Raw genomic sequence first — 21,969 nt, forward strand, 5'->3', positions numbered from 1 at the left:
ACTCCACTATGCCTCCTTAAGACTGATGCAGATTTGGGTTTTATTTTAAAATGGTTAATTTTTAAATAAGTAGCACCAGGAGGTAGCGCTGTGCAGCTAGCCTGTTGTAAACATGCGGATAACTGGTGTCCGAGGTTTGCAGAGGAGCGGCTGACCTGCTCCCACCCCTGTGCCCTAGGTTTCCACCTGGAGCAGCAGCTGAGTGAAGTTGCTCTGCAGACAGCCCTCGCCAGCTCTTCCAGACACTATGCCGGCCGGTCCTTCCAGATATTCCGGGCCCTCAAGCAGCCACTGTCAGCACACGCCTTGTCGGACCTTCTCTCGAGGCTGGTGGAGGTGATTGGAGAGCATGGAGATGAGATTCAGGTACGGAAGGAAAGTCCAGGAACTCACCCTTCTCTCAGCTCAAAGATGGGGTGTTAATAACTTTCTTTGAGCTTTCTTCCACTCGCCAAGTATCCCAGCCATTTGGACATGTACAATTTATTTTGAAATTCTAGAGGTTGACTTTTATTTTTACAAAAATCACTCCAGGGGACATTGTTCTAGAAATTCAGTGGACACTTTTATGGAGCCAACAACTGAAATCCTGTGGTGACTCTTTGTGGTGTTTTGTCTTTATTGATTTTATTTGGTGGGGGCTGAGGGAGTTGTCTTGTTTTGTCTTTTCTACTAACAACCTAAGATGCAGTTGTGCAACCTGCCCACCCAGAGAAGGGATCGCTGTTGTATCTGTGCAAAACGTCACACCTGTCTGTGTGGTTAGCCTTCCATAAACTGGGAAAAGTGAAAGAAATAGTGGGCAGAATAGATGCCACAGGAAGACCCTGTGGACTGGGAACCCCAGAGACCAGGGAGCTGGAAAGCCAGGGGCATTACAAGCTCTGTAGCTTGGGCCAAGCCCTTCTTTTCCACCAGGAATGTTCTTCATCTCAGAGGACCTGCACGCCTGTAGACTTCAGCTTCTTTTCCTCCTCCTGGCCATTGGCAGTACACTATAAAATGCCCTTGGGACACAGCCCTTCTCATACTTCATCTCTTAATCCTGGCTTTCAGACGTTGCCACTCTGTATTTCACATGCCCACCATCCCCTTCAACAAGGGGCCATGCTTGTCCCTTGCCCCTCCCTGTTGGATTTCAAATGAGCTTGATCTGTGGAAGACCTCACAGCTAGGGAAATCAATCTTCATGATTATCTGCTAACTCCTAAGCCATCTGAATTTCCTAAGTGGCCCTTAAAATTTGTTTGTAGCCTTTGTACATTAAAGTAACCATGACTGTCTAACTTTCAATATTACGATTATTTGAATAGTTTGTTTTGATTAAATTTATCTTCAGGAAGTTAACAGTAGTTATAAGCAGTACAGAATGTTGTCTTTGCCCGTTTGGCAGGGTTATGTCATGGAAGCGCTCCTTACCTTGGAAGCTGCTGTGGAAAACTTGTCTGACTGCCTGAAGAACAGTGATCTCTTAACTGTATTATCTCGGTGAGAATCAGTTTAACTTCGTTTTGAAAATCAAATATGCTGTACTGAATATCTGGGAAATGCCTGGACTTTGGGCAATGTCTAAAGAACGAATCCAGTTTTGGAAGTCTGTGTATGATCCAAGAAAGTATGTATGACATTTCCTTAAGTTAAAAAAAAAAAGAAGTTACAACACACACACACACACACACACACACACACACACACACACACACACACACACACAGTAGAGAAGTATTTTAAAACATCAGCAAGATAGACAATAAATGGGGCTTCCCTGGTGGCGCAGTGGTTGAGAGTCCGCCTGCCGATGCGGGGGACACGTGCCCCGGTCTGGGAAGATCCCACGTGCCGCGGAGCGGCTGGGCCCGTGAGCCATGGCCGCTGAGCCTGCACGTGCTCCGCAACGGGAGAGGCCACAACAGTGAGAGGCCCGCGTATCACACACACACAAAAAAATAGACAATAAATGTTACTTCTAAATAATACAAATATTAATGATTTTTCATTTCCTATTTCTTTGAGTATTTTTTCAAATTTTATGTAATTATCCTATTTATTACGTTCTAGAGAAGCAAAGTATTTTATTTTTTAATTTAAAAAAATTTTTTTATTTTGGCCGGCTTCTCATCGTGGTGGCTTCTCTGGTTGTGGAGCATGGGCTCTAAGCGCATGGGCTTCAGTAGTTGTGGCATGTGGGCTCAGTAGTTGTGGCACACAGGCTCAGTAGTTGTGGCGCATGGGCTTAGTTGCTCCATGGCATGTGGGATCTTCCTGGACCAGGGCTAAAACCCATGTCCCCTGCATTGGCAGGAGGATTCTTAACCACTGCACCACCGGGAAGTCCTATTATTTATTTTCGGCTGCATTGGGCCTTCGCTGCTGCGTGCAGGCTTTCTCTAATTGCGGAGAGTGGGGGCTACTTTTCCTTACGGTGCGCGGGCTTCTCATTGCAGTGGCCTCTCCTGTTGCAGAGCATGGGCTCTAGGTGCGCGAGCTTCAGTAGTTGTGGTACGTGGGCTCAGTAGTTGTGGTGCATGGGCTCAGTCACTCCGCAGCATGTGGGATCTTCCCAGGCCATGGATCAAACCCATGTCCCCTGTATTGGCAGGCAGATTCTTAACCACTGTGCCACCAGGAAAGCCCCAAAGTATTATTTTTTAAATGAATATATATGAAACACAACTGATCGATCACTATAAAAACAGTTGGAATAAATGTTGATTTTACTTGAAGAAATTTCTACCTTAGGATCTTTCTTTTTTTAATTTTTCAATTCCTTTTGCTCCTGGCAATGTTTAATAGCCCATTTCAAATCATTCACAATTTTGTATTCTGTTTGTGTAATTAAGCTCAACTTGCTTGAAATTCAGTTGGCAATGTTATATCACGTTGAGCTTTGTTTCATTTTTAAGTTGAACATTTTTATGCATACATAGTTTTAGTGTGATTAATAACATCATACATACTTATCTATAGAAACCTACAGATTAACCTAAATCAGTAAAAATTTAGCAAGAATGTTCATAAAGAGTTCTATCTTTTCAGCCTGAAATAGATTTAGAAATCATTTTTCATAAGCGTTTATAAGTGCAAAAATTTTCCTTTGACACAAACATTTACTTTTTTTTCCTAGATGTTTTGTTATCTGTTCTTTTTATCAGTCAGTTAATAGAATATTAACATTTGTACCTATCAGGTACATTTTATTTTGTAATTACTCTTATCCAAATTCAAACAAAAAATAAATGAAAGATCAGTAAACTTTACAGACGACTGCTTATTTCTTTAACTTTTTGATAAGTGGAAATCAGTATTTGGTTTTGTTGGTGAGGGTTGTTCTGATTAAGTTTTGTTTTTCGTAGCTTTATGTTTAAGAATAAGGAAACATATTCTTTCCGTTTAAGAATATGGAAAAATGAATAGAAAGTGATATTTCCAAAGAATGATTTCCCTTCCTCATTGTTTGTTGATGGCTCTTGAGAGGACTAGCCTTTCACTGAAATGTGTTGGCTTCCTATTGAACTTTTTAACTTTTATACCCAGCTCTTCATCACCAGACTTAAGCTCTAACGCTAAACTAACAGCAAGCAGAAAGAGCACAGGACAGCTCAATGTGAACCCTGGAACAGCCAGCGGCAGCACAGCAACTGCAGAGCGCAGCCGGCATCAAAGGAGCTTCTCTGTGCCCAAGAAGTTTGGTGTTGTCGACCGGTCCTCAGACCCACCTCGGAGTGCCACCCTGGACAGAATCCAGGCCTGTACCCAACAAGGCCTCTCCTCAAAAACCAGAAGCTCATCTTCCTTGAAGGACAGCCTCACGGACCCATCACACATAAACCATCCAACCAACCTGTTGGCCACCATCTTTTGGGTCACGGTGGCCTTGATGGAATCCGATTTTGAGTTTGAATACCTAATGGCCTTAAGGCTGTTGAACAGACTGCTGGCTCACATGCCACTCGATAAAGCTGAGAACCGAGAAAAACTGGAGAAACTCCAGGCACAGCTCAAGTGGGCGGACTTCTCAGGGTTGCAGCAGCTGCTCCTGAAGGGATTCACCTCTGTCACCACCACCGACCTCACCCTGCAGCTTTTCAGTTTGCTGACACCAGTGACCAGAGTACCCATGGTGGACTCATCCCAAGCCATTGGTAAAGCCCACATCACTCACGCTCTTACCGTTCTGGTCCTGGTGGGACTCATGTTTAGTGTAATAAGATAATGTGGGCTTCGTACTTCTAACGATTCTGCTTGAAAATGGTTCTTTGGGAACACTTTGTTCTTTCTTTTAAAATTCTGTATAAGTCTTAAAATTCTATATAAGTCTTAATTATGTATATTGTAAGAGATATTTTTAAGGCAATAGCATAAAAGGGGCAGGAGTAATACATAAGACAGTAATCAACTCTTTATGCTTTCCAGATCAAATTGCAGACAGTGTTGGTTTATTCCATTGCTGTTGTACAGACTTTTTTCCCTTTTTTCTTAACTCCTAAATCTTTTATTTTTCTAAGCCTTTCTTTTCCTCTTGAAAATTCCCTTGGTTCCCTATCGTTTTGAATTAAGCCAACAACAAACCAGATTTTTTTTTTTTTTTTTTTTTTTTTTTGCGGTACGCGGGCCTTTCACCGTGTGGCCTCTCCCGTTGCGGAGCACAGGCTCCGGACGCGCAGGCTCAGCGGCCATGGCTCACGGGCCCAGCCACTCCGCGGCATGTGGGATCTTCCCGGACCGGGGCACGAACCCGTGTCCCCTGCATCAGCAGGCGGACTCTCAACCACTGCACCACCAGGGAAGCCCCAAACCAGATTTTTAATTACCATGGCATGTGGCCCAGAATTCTTTCCAGGAAGCCAAAGCTTGATACAGTGGAGCTAAGCTACTCCTCATCATTTTAAAGAGTCTTTCTGATTACATGAGTAAGACTTAAATGGATTGGCCTGTGTCTTCTCAAGCAGGTTTTCCTTAAAATACATTTTTGATAAAAATTCAAACCAGTGCTTCAGTCCATTTTAATCTGCTTTTTAAAATCTGTGCCAATCATTCTTATTTGCAACAGTCCGTAGCAAAACAGCCGCTGAACCTGCAGATTACAAATGTACTTCAGTGCCTCCTTGGAAACGGTGCCATTGCAGTCGTACATTCTTCCTGGATTTATGTTAGTTCAGATCAAAGCTGCTTCAAAAGGCTGCTTTTGCAGCACCTCAGAATAAAATCTGTAATATGCCTTCCCGCTCTTAATGGTTCAAATGCACCATATTCACTTGTCTCCATTGTATCTTCTCTAATCCAGGGTTTCCACTGAATGTCTTGTGTCTTCTGCCCCAGCTGATACAGCATTTTGAAAACCCCGGCCAGTTCTGTAAGGATATAGCCGAAAGGATTGCTCAGGTATGCCTTACAGGTTCAGGCACATTCAAGGCCTAACGGTGGACGGAGATTACCAGGCTCAGACAGGGTGATGAGTTTCATAAACCTGAAAATAATAACTGATATCACTCGTAATTCACATCTCTGGGTGGCTGGTTTGCATTGTCATTTCATTATTGAGAAAACAAGTGGAAAAAAAATTGTGAAAATTAAATTACTAAGCGCCTCCGCAGCTACCCAAACAATGTATCGATCAATTTTCCAGGCTGCTGGAGCTTAGAGCAAAATTGCTGACATTTCTTCCTTTTCATCAGGCTGTTTTATCCCTAATTGATTTTCTTCTTGTAAAAGGTTTGTTTGGAAGAGAAGAACCCCAAACTTTCCAACCTTGCACATGTCATGACTCTTTATAAAACACACAGCTACACGAGGGACTGTACCACATGGGTCAACGTGGTCTGTCGATACCTTCATGAAGCATATGCGGACATTACCTTGAATATGGTTACCTACCTGGCAGAGGTAAGCTCTTCAATTAAGGATAAAATCTGTTATGGTTTCTATGGGTAAAATGTGTATGTAAAACTGATAACAGTAGCCTTCACTCATTGATCACCTATTATCTACTGGCATAGATGCTGTGTGGAATCATTTAAAATCCTCACAACAACCCAGTGACGTAGGATTCTTTGTTTTAACAAAGATTCTGAGGCTCAGCCGGGTTAAGTAATCCGCCACAAGTTTAAGGTGAAATGAGGTGTAGCTGCCCCCGAAGCTTAAACTCCTTTTTACTACACTAATACCCGTCAGACATGGCAGAGATGAGGAGCTTTTATCTGCATTATTCTGGGTGTTCAGATCTTATTTAAGGAGTTACTGTGTGGCTTGTATGTTTAATGGTTGTTTGCTCTGAACTCATTAACAAAGCATATATTTTTGAAAAAAACTTTTTATCTTCATCTTTTGTGTTTGTTTTTAAAACTGGGATGAGATTTTTGTCCTCATACCAGTGTGTTCCTAGCACATTCATTGCGAACCCCTACTCTCACTTCTGTGTACGCTGATGCTAGAAATACATGCCACTTTCGGCAAGCGATGAAATGTTATTCTTTAGCGACCCCAGACCCCAACTGGTTTACTACACAAGGTCATGAAATCTATGAGGCAAGTGATTGATAGTATTACCTTGTTTTAGCATTTTCAGCGTTTGCTTTTCCTCTCTGGATCTGCGTTCATGCCTCTTGCTGGGGCCTTTTCAGAAGTGATGAAGACAGTCCATTCTAATTTTTCTTGTATTATATCACCAATTCAGAATGCAGGTAGGTTAAGAATCAGTCATTTTCAGAAAGGCTCCATGAGACTGAAAGCCTCTACCTAGAAAAAGGTAGCTGCTTCATCCACCAGCATATATAGTTGACCCTGAAGGATTTGGGTTTGCAACACGGATCAGCAATATTGGGCTGTACTCGCACTGTCAACAGCCAAGGATTATTTTGCTCTCTTCACACCCCCATCCCTGGCATTTAAAGAACCTCTCTTAAGTGCCACCCTACTGCTTTTGATAATCACCTTGGTCACATCTGTCCCTGCAAGAGTTACTAATCCAGCACACACGTACCTTAGCACACAAGAAGCACCGGGATAAACAACGCAAACACCCTGCTTCCCAAGGCAGCCAATGCCTGTTGTAAAACAAGGTGAACTGGGAGAGAGCAAGGAGGCAAAATTTGTTTGGTTCACTAGACATAAAAGTTTCAAAAATACAAATGGGCTGTGGTCTGTACATACGATGGAATATTATTCAGGCTTAAAAAGGAATGAAGTACTGACACATGCTACAACATAGATGAACCTTGAAAATATTATGCTAAGTGAAATCAGCCAGACACAAGAGGACAAATACATGATTCCACTTATATGAGGAACATAGAAGAGGCAAATTTATAGCCACTGTTTTACAGTTATAGAGTTTCAGTTTGGGATGATGAACCAGTCCTGGAAATAAATAGTGGTCATGGTTGCGCAACAATGTGGGTGTACTTAATGCCGCTAAATTGTACACCTAGAAATAGTTAAAATGGTAAATTTTATATTATATGTATTTTACCACAATAAAAAAATAAATTAAAGTGGATATCCTAATTTGTTCTATGCTGCCCTTATCAACAATTGTCACCAAAAATTTTATTATAAACTTACCTACTCACTACATATGATACAAATTAACTGCTATTTCAGTTAGTCCCATGTTCTTTCAGGTGTTGGCCAGGTACCTACATATAATTTTAGGCAGCTGTGGTCACTGTTTCCATTGAACCTGCTGTGCTCACTTCACGCTAACTTTGTATGTGTGTATGTGTTGACATAGCTCACATCTTGTCACTTTCAATAACTGGAATTATATCGTTAACCATCTACCTTCTGTTGCTTGTATTCATAACTTTTTTTTAAAATAGTCCTTTGATGCAGACTTTTTATCAGATTATATTTAGCTCATTTTTCCTGGTGGCCTTTCCCAAAAAATCTATCCAGGTAAAGCTCATGGATACATTTGGGAAAATGTATGCATTTGGGAAATTGGTCTTCACAGAGATTTTCCCAATTTACAATACTACAAACAATGTATAAATATTCAGGTTATCCCATATCCCCACTAAATTCTATCATTTCATTTATACATGTTTTCAGTTGAATATTTTTTTTTTTTTGCCAGTTGAATATTTTTATTGATACTTTAAAATTAATCTCTTTATGTATTTCCTTTCTAGTGAAGATATTCCTTTTTTCATACAATAGATTTGTGAAATTGTATATTTCCTCATCTGTTAACTGTTCAGTTATTTCTTTGGGCCACTTTTTTTTTTTAATTTATTTATTGTATTTTTGGCTACGTTGGGTCTTCATTGCTGCATGTGGACTTCCTCCAGTTGTGGTGAGCAGAGGCTACTCTTCGTTGCAGTGTGCGGGTTTCTCATTGCAGTGGCTTCTCTCGTTGCAGAGCACGGGCTCTAGGCACGCGGGCTCTAGAGCGCAGGCTCAGTAGTTGTGGTGCACGGGCTTAGTTGCTCCGCGGCATGTGAGATCTTCCTGGACCAGGGCTCGAACCCATGTCCCCTGCATTGGCAGGCAGATTCTTAACCATTGCACCACAGGGAAACCCTGGGCCACTTTTGATGTGTAATTTCAGCATTTATTTGAATCATCTCTATTAATTTTTAATTTTGAACAGTAACCTTTTTCATTATGTCTGTCACATCAGTTTTCTCATTATTTTGCTTTCCTTTTTGAAAATGTCATTGATTTTTTCCCCCCTGATTATAAAAGCAGTATGTGTTCAAAAATAATTATGTTATCTAGGGAGAAACACTTTCAACATTTTGTTGGGTTTACTTCCAGCATTATTTCTATGTAACACACACATTCACATCAATGTTGGCATCATCTATTATATAGAAATTATGTATCCTTCCTCTTTCACTTAATATCATCTGATATCCTTTACTATCTTTAAAAATGTCATTCTATTGACTGCATGATATTTCATCATACAATTTACCATAATCTATGTATCCATTTCCCTAGTGTTTGACATTTAAATTGCTTACAGAGCTTTCTTGTTTTGTGTGGGTTTTGTTTTTTTTTTTTTACCATTATAAATAATGCCTTGGTGAAATCTCTTACTTAAATCTTAGTATTTATCTCTAGGTTTGGAAAAGTTCCTAAAAGTGTAATTAGTATTTCAAAAGATATAAACCCTTTTAGTACTGTTGATCTCAATTGCCAAATTATCCAATTTACATTTCCACTGATGTGTAAGAATACTCTTCTTATATCCTCACCAATACTATCATCAATTTCTAATCTTTGCCAGTTCCATAACTGATAAATGTATCTTTCGTTTTCATTTATATTTTTCAGTCATTGGTGGTATTTGATGCTTTCCTTTTGAGGTTTATTTTGTTGCACTCCATTGTGTAATATTATATTTGTATACTCAGACCTACCTGCGTTGCCTTTGATAATACCTCCATGTCTTCAGTAGTTAGGATTTTCTTTTCCCTCCTAAGGAAATGTGCAATCATAAAGGTACTAGGAAACCCTGATGCTTCTGTGTGAAAATCTGGTGTCAGACTGACTCACCGTGTGCTTTTCCCCACAGCTGCTGGAGAAGGGCCTCCCCAGCATGCAGCAGCCCCTCCTGCAGGTGATCTACAGTCTGCTCAGCTACATGGACCTTTCTGTCGTTCCGGTAAAGCAGTTCAATGTGGAAGTTCTGAAAACCATTGAAAAATACGTGCAAGTGAGTATTTGAACCAGGATGTTTCCAGAAAGTCATTCCAGAAAGATTGAGGCTTTGCATGGAGCTTTCTTTGGACTTGGCCACAGAGCTATATGGGTGCCAGGCTGCATGTTCGTTCATGGATACCCATAACATGCTGAGAGCGGCTGAGACAGTGGCCGACCACACCCTGAGCGGTCTCCTGAGGCCGCAGTGCGTTCCTGAGCCTTCGGAGGACACCTCTCTGCCTCCTGGACTTCTAGGCTGGGTATTGAAAGCACACTCCCGGCTGGGAGGGTGGGGGCAGGGTCTTCTTTGAGGGGTCCTGTTTCAATGGAGAAGGAAGAAGCAACTTGCTTGTGCCTGGTTCTAGGCCAGGCGTTTCAAATGCGAACAGTTAATTCAGAGGTTCAAATTGTCCCTTTCGAGTTGAAGGAATTAAGGTTAAGAAAGTGGCATAAATGTACTTGAAAATACTCCAACAAACAAACGTAGTGCACTTGGTAGGTTTCAGAGTTCAAGGGCAAATGCTAGGTATCTCTCTGGTTAAACTCATTGACTAAAGCCATACAATTTTAAACTTTTTTTTTTCCATCCTCACTTCACCAGTCACATTACTTGCAGAAAATTACTTAATGCTAAAAATGCTTTTCAAGCATTTTTTTTTTTCCGAGTGGCATTGCTCCAGTAATAGTTGTACCATGTGGTAGGCATTCATTACCACTTTCTCACTTTACACTCATGAGAGACAGAGGGTCAGTTCACATCTTTCTACTAATCATATGCCCCTAGTTTTTTAAAAAAGTGATTGTTTTATTAGGCTACCTATTCTTAGGCCTGTGGGCCATCCCTGGTACTCAAGATCTTATCTTGAATGGTGGCTAATTTCATATTCAGACCATGACCTCCCATGTGCAGAATTTAACAGTGAAGGAAATGTGTTTTAGTTCATGCACTTTATTCCAAGACCTAGGCAAATAATAACTTTTATCATGCTAGTTTATCTGTATTCAATATTTTTGTTGGAGAAGTACCTCAGTCAGCTTGGGGTTGTCAGGGATACAAAGAGGGTGAAACAGATGAGACTTACAGGAAGAGTAGGAGTTTGATAAGGCAATAAGGAGAGGAAGGGCGTTCCAGGATGAGGGAATTGCATGAGGAAAGGCACAGAGGCTAAGAGACCTTGGTTGGTTTGGGCAACTCCAGGAGTTGCCTGGGGGAGATTACCCCTGCAGGCCTTCCTCAAAGAGTGTGGACTCCACCTTGTCCACCAGAGGGAGCCCTTGAAGGAGTTTAAGCAGGGAAGTGGCTTGAGCTGAAGATTCTAGAAAGATCACTGTAGCTGGAGTGGGTTTGATGACGGACCCAAGGAGTCCTGCAACTGGGAGGCTGCAACTGGGGAAACCAGTTAAGAGGCCACTGAAATAGTCCAGGCAGAGGCCAGAGAGGATTCAGCTGAGCCAGTGCCAACAGCAACGGAGGGGGCGGGGATCAAGTTCTCAGGAGGGAGGGAAAGAGGGGAGCCAAGAATGGCTCCCAGATTCCTGGGTTAGATCAGGAGGAAGGTGTGGAGAAGAGAAGAGGGCTGAGGGCAGAGGGCAGATGCCCAGCAGCAGATGAGGCAGGAAGAGCCAGAGAAGTAGAAGGAGGACCAGGGACGCTTGGAAACTGGTGGGGAGAATCTTGAGAAACGGTGAGTAGACAGTAGCGTAAACTGCAGTGAGGGTTGCTGCAGGGGAGGGGGGCAGTTGTTTGTTTTCTGTTTTGTTTTTCAAACTGAAGAAATACCTCATTAGCAAAAATGGTACCTTGTCATTTTAAACTTTTACTTATTTGAATGTGGACAACACGGGTCTTTTTTATTCTTGTTTCCTAAATGTAGCTCATCTTATGCATAAATTATCTTTTTATGTCATTTGCCTTTTACTTATCACAGAATTTCCTGCACTGTTTTAAATCAATGAGTTCTGACCGGTCATTAGAAGTTTCGGTAGCTAGCGGCATATTGTGTGGTTTTTTTTTTTTTAATTATTTTTACCCATTGACTGTTTTATTTCCTTCAGAGCGTCCACTGGAGAGAAGCTTTGAATATCTTGAAGCTAGTAGTTTCTCGATCTGCCAGCCTAGTTTTACCTTCCTACCAACACAGTGACCTTTCAAAGATAGAAATACATCGAGTATGGACCAGTGCATCTAAGGAATTACCTGGGAAAACCCTGGACTTTCACTTTGATATTTCAGAGGTATGTTAACTGTTTCTGTAAACTTTAGCATGAATACATAGTGGCAAAGGTCAGAACTAGTTGCCTGGAGAAGGGGAGACTTATTTTACAGTTATGTCAAGTGAAACCTCCTAAGACCTAAATTAGGTTCAACGCATTGTCCTATTCACTGGGGCTCTTCAGTGGCAGCTTTTAGAAATAGAAGCTAGCCTCAGTTATATAAAAATGACTTCCCCCCAAAAGATAACTTTAAAATGGAATGATCGTAAGCATTTTAAATCATGACCTTCACTCATTCTGTATCTGACAGCTGTCACGTCCTATCTTGTATCCACAACCTTGTTTCCTGAACTGCAGCTAAACCAACGGATGCCTGAGATTTACAGGAATACGGGATCTGCCTTTATGGTCACTTCCCCAAGCCACACTGCTTTTTAAACCAGTATAACTACCTAAGTTCTCGCCTTGAGGGAGATGGGTGTGAGGAGGGAAGAGACGTATAAACTAAGGAGTTAGGAAGAGAAGAAGACAGAAAATAGTCAGGTTTACCTGCTGGTCCATGAACAAACTTTTGGGAGGCCTGTGCTTAACTATTTTAGTCCAAGATGTAAAAATACATTTGCTTTCCTGTCTCCTTTACCCCATGGCCCATAAACCCCCCAAAGCAGAAACAACGGCCTGTCCACTTTGTAAGCAGGGTCTGTACAGTGTCTGATGCACGTTAGGTAGTTCATAAATATTCTTCACCACGGCTGAGTGGATTCATTCACTAAAGGAATCAACTAGATCTGCTTACATGGAACTCACTCTGTTGATTAGGTTGTAGCTAGATTGGGTTTTCTCACACAGCAGTCTCATTGACTGTTCATCATTTCAGTACTCAGGAGGAGATGCTGTTGTGCTTCCATTGTGATATTTAGTGTGTATATGATATTAAGGTATCAACTCAGTATTTTGCAATGTTTAACATTTTTTTTACATTGCTGGGGGTGGGGGAAGCTTACTCTTTGACTTAAGTTTACTCTGTCCCAAAGAGGTACAGAAAACCTGTAGCCAATCCGCCGCATGCCCCGGAGACCCAGCTGCTCCAGAAAGATGTGCCTTGAGAGGCAGGTGGAGAATTACCAGCCAGCGTCTGCCATCTCTGAATGTAGGCCTATGAACAGGTTTCTGCAGAGACCTCCCTGGGGCTAAAGTTTGGGAGGTGCTGCCTACCCAGCCACCACACTCCAGGACTCTCAGGAAGTGAAATTTCTGAAGTGTTGTCAAGAACCTGGCCCTGACCTCATTCATTAAAATAATTGAAAAGATATAAATAATTTAAATAAATTTTTAAATAATTGAGAGTGTATCAAGATTGGTGATTACAGGTTGGGATGAGGGGAAGGATTTTTGGTCTTGTTTTAACTATAAAGAAAGTCTTTCAAGCTTAAATATCTGAAAACTATTTTGCTTTCCTGCATGCCTTCCTTCTTATCTTTACAATCATTTCCAAAGTGTGTTTAAGAACACGCAATTGGGGCTTCCCTGGTGGTGCAGCGGTTGAGAGTCCGCCTGCCGATGCAGGGGGCACAGGTTCGTGCCCCGGTCCGGGAAGATCCCACATGCCGCGGAGCGGCTGGGCCCGTGAGCCATGGCCGCTGAGCCTGCGCGTCCGGAGCCTGTGCTCCGCGACGGGAGAGGCCACAACAGTGAGAGGCCTGCGTACCGCAAAAAAAAAATAACATAAATAAAAGAAATATACTTTAAAAATTAAAAAAAAGAAGAACAAGCAATCGGATTTGTTTTCAGCTGCTAAAGAGGGTGGGACAGTGTTGAAGATGCAAAATGATCTGGACTATGTATTTGAACATAAGGAAAATGAGCCTCCTTGTAACACTGAACTTCTCTAATCTAAGTTTTAATCAGATAAGCAGTTCTTGGTTGCTGCTGGGATAGAGCGATCCACATACCCCAGAAGTATGAATGAGATAGAAGAACGTGTGCTTCTCTATTCTTTTTTCTCAAGACGCCCATCATCGGGAGGCGATATGATGAACTGCAGAACTCTGCTGGGCGTGATGGGAAGCCCAGGACCATGGCTGTCACCCGGAGCGCATCTTCCACCTCATCAGGCTCCAACTCCAATGTCCTTGTTCCTGTAAGCTGGAAGAGGCCCCAGTACTCTCAGGTAAAGAGTCCTCGACTCCCAGGATTGGAAGGGAGCTTAGGGGACCTATTGAACCCAACTGTGATATGGGATTCCTGCATCCACCATCCCAATATTTCCCGTCTGGGCATCGACACTTCAGTGATGATGATCTCGCAGTATTCTGTATCCCGAGGGAACCCATTTTATCTTTGAACAGTTCATTACATTGAGTTGAAGTCTGACACTCTGTTGCTTCTTCTCATTGGTCCTTGTTCTCTTAAGGCTTAGAAAATGCAATTGGATCTGTCTTTCACATGGCAGCCCTTCAAACACTTAAAGAAACTCTCCCCCCTCTGCCACTCACCCAAATCAGTCCTCTTTTCTCCAAGTAATACATCCTTAGTTCTCCTAACCAATCCTGCATAACAGGGCCGCACCCCAATGACCATTCTGGCTGCAGTCCTACAAGCCTGCCCTCCAGTCAGTGGGCTGCATGCACACCTGACCCTGCAGAGCATGGTGGGCGGCCAGATTTCTCTGTGGTTCTGTCATCTGTATTCACTTTCTGGGTGACTGCATCACAGCGTTGATGTCACTGGACTTACTGTCAAGTGAAACCCATGCATTATTTGGGGCTCTTTTGGAGACATATGCCAGAAGCCCAGTGGAAAACTACCTTAAGTGGAAAGGGAATGTGTTAACTCCTGTATCATAACTTCAAGCAGAACTGGATTGTAGCACACACCATCCTTAGACCCTCTCTGTCCTTCTCACTGCCCCCACCTTCTCTTCCCAAAGTCTCAGGCCTGCTCTCCTCCCTGCTGACCTCATTCTCAGGCAGACTGTTCCAACGTGAGGCCCAGCAACCTCTTGCATCTCCAGATTTACATGGTGTTTGGCTCTGACGATTTCAGGACAGAGATCTCCCCTCCCCAGCGTCGTAGCAATTCCGGAGAAAGGGCTCTGTGCAAGAGAGGCAGAGTCCCATTTGGTGGGAGAAGAGCCGTCCCAAGATAAAAAGAGGGACTGCATTACCGGAGGAAGGCGAAGTGGGTGCTGCTGGGTGCTGCGCAGAGAGAAACCCTTTGTTTGCACGCCCAGCAGGACTCATCCTCACTCTCAGAGGTTAGGGAAGTGGAGCTTAGAGCACGGCGCCTACTGGAGCAGAGCCGGTTCTCAGTGCTCACTGCGTGCTTGAATAGAGAGCCCGCCCTACTTTCTTGGGAATTTGGAAAAGAGAAGACAAATGTCCAGCCCAATTCCATGCTCCCCTACATTCATTCCTTCCCGGAATTGTAAAGTGCCCACTAAAACTTAGGGAAATAGGTTAGTGAATCTCTTGCCATTCTTCAACATCAAGGTCCTCCTGTCTTTGACCTTGAAATGACACCATATTGAGTGAGTGTCCCGTCTATAATTTGAAAAGAAGGATGCAGGGAACTGAGTTCCATTAAGAAGGAAAATCTATGAGTGATATTGGCCTCCTTGCAGTCTGCATATTAAATCAGATTAAAAGGAAAACAAATCATGTTCAGGAGAGGAGGACGATTGCTCTAAGAGCAATTCTGAGGCACATTCATGTTTTTTAGGCTCTGGTTACCCATCCTTTTCATTCTCAGCTCACCAGTCATTCTGAGACCTAGTTTGTCTATGTCATTGGGAAATGTGGAGGTTTGTAGAAGAATCCCTGTGCCTAAGGAACTGAAAAGTAAGGTTTACGAAGAACAGCAAAAGGAATTCTATCCATTTAATTATAGGAAGAATAAATTGAGAGAGATTTAATATGCCTTGCAAATAATCGAATTTAATTCTGCAGAAAGTAAATTTATCCTCCCATTTGAGGAAAAGAGAATTGTGTTGTAATATAATAGATTTAATTTAGGTGTAAGGAAAGGCTTGCTAATGATTGAAAGTTGTAGCACACAAGAAAGATTATCAAGGGGAGTAATGAATATCTGCTAGAGAACCAAGGGGTTGACTTTCACATCCCCTCCCTTGGGAAAACTTAGATCAGCACTGTCCAGTAGAAACAGAATGTGAGCCTCATTTTCAATTTTCTAATAGTCACCTTTTGAAAAAAAACAGGTAAAATTAATTTTAATAACACATTTTAGTTAACCTAATATATCTAAAATATTCTTTTTAAACATATAATCAATATTTTACAATTATTGGTGAGATATTTTACATTCTCTTTTCATACCTACTCTTCATGTATTTTATATCTGCATTCTCACTGGCCACATTTCCGGTGGGTTAGCCCTTTGTGGCTGATGGCTACACTACTGGAGTAGATTTGATCACAGGACCCCATGATTAAAACCTGCCTGTGTGTTTCTTTTCCAGAAGAGGACGAAAGAGAAGTTGGTACACGTCCTTTCTCTGTGTGGCCAAGAAGTCGGATTAAGCAAAAATCCATCAGTAAGTTCTGTCCTATATCACATTTATTTTGGTGTCATAACCTTTTTACCTTTGGTCAGTTTTGCCTTTGGTCATGTAGTTTGGAGGTTTCAACTATGAATTACAAGTATGATATCCATCATCTAGATCAAACCCTTAGATTATTTCTCTCCATAGTATGATTTTTAATCTCAGTTCAGAAACAATGAAAGATGTTATTGGCTATTTGCTCCAGTTGGTAAATAAAAACTCAGTTATTTTAATTTTTTTAATAACTTGGATATTTTTAATAAATATGCCCAGACTTTCTTAAAATAGGTATATGTGACTGTCTTCTGCACCACCATATATGATACACGTTCCTTTTCGGTGTAATTTTACTCTCTGTACACACATCTGTTACCGTGATGTCACTATTTCACTCATGTACAATAAAGGCAAAAATAGTGATATATTATCATGTTTTTTGTCCTATAAACTTCCACTGAGGAACTTCCCTGGCGGTCCAGTGGTTAAGACTCCATGCTTCCACTTCAGGGGGCATGGGTTCGAGCCCCGGTCAGGGAAGTAAGATCCCGTGTGAAGCGCGGCCAAAAAAAAAAAAAAAACACAAACCAACAAACAAGAAACTTCTACTGACGTTACAGTTGCACAAAAATGCCATTGGACTTTGAAATAAATGAATAATTGAAGTATTAGAAGTTAGCTTCTGAAGCTTTTATAAAATTTAGAAAATTCAAATTGTGTGTGTGAGAATATTGTAGCAAAAACAATAAAAATCTCAGGGTTTGGTTTTACCAGGTATCTTTATTTCATCTATCTCACAGCATCATTATTAGTAACCAGAAAAGAAAATAGCAAACTAAGTAATTTCCCAAGTAAGAAGTAGCAGACAGTGTCTCTGGGGAACTACTTTTAAAATTCCAAAATGTCTATACTAATGTAGTTCACGAGCAGGTGAAACATGAGACTCATCGATTCGAGCTCAAGTGCAAGTTGCTACTTGTAATCGTCTGGGAATGTGCCCCAGCCAGAAGGGTGGCCTCCGTTGAAGTCACCTTCTGAGTTATTGATCAGTGGGTTTGCTGCTGCTCCTGTGACATCATTGAGGGCAGAGGGACGAAGAGATAGTGTGGGGTAGATGGAGCCCCCCAGCCTGAAAGGGAGAGGAATGAGAGCCCTTTACCTCTGCAGTGGCATAGCCAGAGAGGTCCGTTTCTTACCACCCCTGCGGTTACACTGTCTCCTTCAGATCCAGACCGCCTGTTTCTGTGCCAGGCTTTTCTAGCTAGAAATGTTTACTATGTTACAAATAAGAAAAGTGGCACTAACAAGGAAAGGGAGGCCTCGGCTGAGGGAATCAGAATTCTGGTCTCTCATCTCTCACTGACTAGTTGGCTGGTCCTCAGTGCTCTTTATCTCATAGACCCATTTGCAATCCCTGTACAGACTGTGTGTCTTGTACCATTTATGAAAACCTAGTGCAAATCCTATGACTGCTCTTAAACACTGGAGAAAAAAAGGAATGTTTAAAATCCATTCCCGGGCTTCCCTGGTGGCGCAGTGGTTGAGAATCCACCCGCCAATGCAGAGGACACGGGTTCGAGCCCTGGTCCGGGAAGATCCCACATGCCGCAGAGCAACTAAGCCCGTGCGCCACAACTACTGAAGCCCGCGTGCCTAGAGCCTGAGCTCCGCAACAAGAGAAGCCACCGCAATGAGAAGCCCGCGCACCGCAACGAAGAGTAGCCCCCGCTCGCCGCAACTAGAGAAAAAGCCCACGCTTAGTAACAAAAACCCAACACAGCCAAAAAGAAAGAGAGAAATTTTTAAAAAATAATTTAAAAAAATAAAATCCATTCCCTCCCTTTTTTTTTCCTTTTGAGAGATATTTGTGATATTTAAATTCTTATAAATGACTTGCTTACTTTCAAGGAAGACCAAGACGTTATAACGGTTAAATAAAGAATACTGTTCATTTTATTTAAAATCAGTCTATGTTCAGGAGAGGCTGGAGAGCAAAACATTTAGATTTATTTGAAGTCTGTTATTTCTACAGTTATATTAAAATGGCCCAAGTGAAATGAACCTAAACATAGAAGTTAATTTAAAAATATTAACATACTAAAATTTTAATAGAAAAAAAGTTTTGTTTGAATCAACAGGACAGCACTTTTAAGTATGAATTATGAGCACGGCTGCTCAGCTTCTCCTCTGTAATTCAGATGAACAAGTACTGTACTTCCTGACTTATGTTTCTTTTTCCCTACCGGTTCCTGGTTTATCTCTAAGAGGGTTAAATACTTTGCTCTCACAGTTCGTTCTACAATAACATATCTTGGCAGCAGTAGTCCTTAAAATCTTTCATGATAATATGTATGTGATGTGTATGTGTGTGTGAACCTGTACAGTTTCTAACCTCGGTAAGTGCAGAAACATTGGAAAATTTCTTGGCTGCTGTAGACTGTGAACATACACTCAGTTGGCACACACACACACACACGCATGTAGGATACACTTTTCATTAAGAAGCAGCGATTTGACTCTTGAACAGTTTCCTAGTGTGTGAACTTGCATCTTCGCAATGAGTTTAATCTGAAGGCGCCTGTCCAACATAAATAATAAAAGAGCATTCTAAAAATACCCACTTAAGGAATTAGGTGTGTACTGGAAATACAGTGCTCTGAGGAGCCAGTTACACTTTTTGTAGCACAAACAAAGAAGGGAGAGCGGTTTCTCAGCAGAGGACTCTTGGTTCGTAGGTGATTTTCTCGTCGTGTGGGGACTTGGATCTGCTGGAGCATCAGACGAGCCTGGTGTCCTCCGAGGACGGCACCCGGGACCAGGAGAACATGGACGACACCAACAGTGAGCAGCAGTTCCGGGTCTTTAGAGACTTCGATTTCCTAGACGTGGAGCTGGAGGATGGAGAGGTACGGCCAGGCTCGGTGAAAACCATCCGCTCAGCCTTTTCCTTGACTAACAGAACAGTTTCTTTCTATCTGCTAAATAATGAGTTCTTTCATTAGAAAGCTGTAAACTTTATTTTTAATCAATTTATTCAAAGTACAGCAGCTTAACTTGGGCAAAAGTCACCACAAGCTTCCTGTCTAAGCCCACAGCCAAAGCCACCAAGTTCTTTCTAAATGGCGAAGATCTGACTTTGAATGACCATACAGAGACTCTGTGTGTGTGTAGTCCAAAGGTGAACTTTAAAAAAAAAAATCACAGAAGCATTCAAGGTCTGAGCCTGTTCTCTGGTACCTGGGTAAAACAGGCTAAGCATTTTATTATTTTCAATGTGCAATTGCTCTCATGGGTTGACGTCAAAGCTTGCCTGCTGCAACCTGCGATCAGAGCCCAGGGGCCCCGGCATCTTTGTGCTGTTTGATGAAATCCTCAGAACTTGAAACTAGATTTAACATACAAGAGCTCTTGGCTCTGCTTTCAGTTGGTTCTTGACACCTGGAGTAGCTGAATTCAAGTATCAACAGGCAGATGCAGATCTGTTTATCTGAATGATAATCGTGGTAATAAGACCCTTTCCGTTATGAGTCATGTTTTTGAAAACCTGGGGTTGCAAGGAGGAGCATCATTTCAGTAGCTCAGGGGCATGTTCCAGCTGAGAGGCAGGCTTTTTCCTCCTGGGATGGACACTATGTTCCCTGAAGTGGGGTTGGCATCTGTAATAAAGCCTGGTACCCAGCCTGGCATGTGGTGGGATCCACATACTTCAGCTCACATTTAACCAAGCACACTCTATTTCCCAGACAAAGAAAGGGCTTTCTGCTAGCCGTACAGTTAAAATGGAGGCTCAAATTCAAAGTTTATCATATCCTATGGCAGGTAGGCACCTCCTAATTTAACGATAAACTTGTGGGAAATGATACTTCAAGTAACTGCTTACCTTCCCTAAAAGGATATGATTGCTGACCAATCCACTTATGTCAAGGCAAGGCCACGGAGCTGGACAAGCTCTCTTGAGCTCTATTTTTGTCCTTACTGGCCACTGACTACCCTGGCTGTCTGTGCCAGCAAGGAAGAATCATGTTCTCAGAATGAAGAATGTTTTCTTTACCAATTCTTTCCCTGGAAGCAAGTTTAGCAGATCCAGTCCTTTAAGAGTATAAAGGCACCAACTGCAAGGCATCTTTAAAATGTGTACGCTTTCATCATCTGCAAAAAGCATTGCAGAGTTTTCTGACTGTTAACCATAATTAGTGATAAATCAATTGCTAAATGCCGTGAGGATTGTTTAAAAAGTCTAATGCAAAATACAGCTGTTTTGAATACTTTCGAAATGATCCAGAGGTATATGGAATGTCAAAAGTTTAGCTTCCTGGTCTGAGCAACCGACCTAATCTTTGCTCTTAGGCTAGAATTCAAGCTTGGGCACCCTCTTCAGGGGTTAAACTATGGAGAGAAAAATTGATGAAACAAGAGAGGCATCATTTTTCAGTGTCAGCCAAAGAAAAATGTGTTACGTGAAGGGACCTAGGAGGAATGGTGTCAGAGAAATCAGAAACAATTTCAGAACAACTAACAAATTTAATTTCTATCAAAATAAAGTAAGGAAAATCATAGATGCCCATCACTTGAAAATAAATATTATACTAGTATTTTTCAAGGACAATAAATAATGATTACTAGGCCTTCCTTCTAGTGTTCTTGCTATTGTCCTGGCCAACAAGAACTGAAAAATCATAGTGATTATTTTATCTTGTATGATTAAGATTTTATAAGAAGTTAAAGAATGTGAAAGTACATATTTTATCCAAATAAAATTAACCATTTGAGAATATTTTGCTACTTCTCAGTAAGGTTATAATAAGGGATCCTTGCGAGCTTACACAGTGGTAGAGTGAAAATGCAAGGGCTTTGGAGTCAGGCAGGTCCAACTCTGACTTTCAGCTCTGCCACTGACCCAGCTCAAGCCTGGATGCAGTTTCTCTTGGCATCCTCATCTATCGAATGGGAGTGATAATACCCGCCTATAGAGTTGACGTAAGGATCAAGTAAGATGGCCTGTGTAAAGCTTTTAGCATAATTTCAGGTAGTAGGCATTCTAAATATCTGTTCCTTTGTACTGTCTTTGGTGAATAATTTCAGTATTTCCTCATCTGCGAAAGGTAAGCATATGTGGCTTCTAGATCAACACACATTTACTAAAAAAAAAAAAAAAAGGACAAGGTTTTTGTCATGTCTATTCCTTTTCATTAAATAGTCTCAGAATTTATTGACTAATATCTTTAAGCGTTTGCCTTTGAACTTCTCAGAATCTTTAAAGGGTGCTGTGTCTTTGCTATTAATTGCACCTCAGCAGTGAAACAGATCATGATCACAAACACTTCTGGTTTTGTGTGCAGGATCAGGTGATGCCACCTTTTTTCCCCAGCTGATGACCCTCATTAGTCTTTCCATGACGTTTCACGATTTTCTCACAAATAAAAATTCAGGCATTCCAAAAAAAAAAGTGTTGAGGAGACCAAAGTTGTCACTGAAGTGGAAAGCTATTTCAGAAATTTTATTTATGATTTGTTACCAACTACATCATCCACCGCTAAGAGGTTTGGAAT

General features: G+C 41.7%; 1 protein-coding gene across 2 annotated transcripts in view; it reads left to right on the top strand.

Moving 5' to 3' along the window:
• Positions 1-21,969, top strand: part of FRY (FRY microtubule binding protein) — a gene marked incomplete at its 5' end in the record, with an annotated part of 329,047 nt that overhangs the window by 270,535 nt on the left and 36,543 nt on the right. For both annotated transcript variants that reach the window (XM_082859749.1, XM_082859750.1), the window contains 10 exons: positions 179-366; positions 1,394-1,488; positions 3,535-4,142; positions 5,285-5,382; positions 5,713-5,883; positions 9,521-9,661; positions 11,704-11,883; positions 13,871-14,032; positions 16,340-16,414; positions 19,156-19,326. In XM_082859749.1, the coding sequence (XP_082715875.1) occupies positions 179-366; positions 1,394-1,488; positions 3,535-4,142; positions 5,285-5,382; positions 5,713-5,883; positions 9,521-9,661; positions 11,704-11,883; positions 13,871-14,032; positions 16,340-16,414; positions 19,156-19,326 (1,889 nt within the window). The remainder of the gene's footprint in view (positions 1-178; positions 367-1,393; positions 1,489-3,534; positions 4,143-5,284; positions 5,383-5,712; positions 5,884-9,520; positions 9,662-11,703; positions 11,884-13,870; positions 14,033-16,339; positions 16,415-19,155; positions 19,327-21,969) is intronic.

Source organism: Leucopleurus acutus (genome assembly GCF_964270905.1).
Source record: "Leucopleurus acutus genome assembly, chromosome: 18".
Classification (NCBI taxonomy): domain Eukaryota; kingdom Metazoa; phylum Chordata; class Mammalia; order Artiodactyla; family Delphinidae; genus Leucopleurus; species Leucopleurus acutus.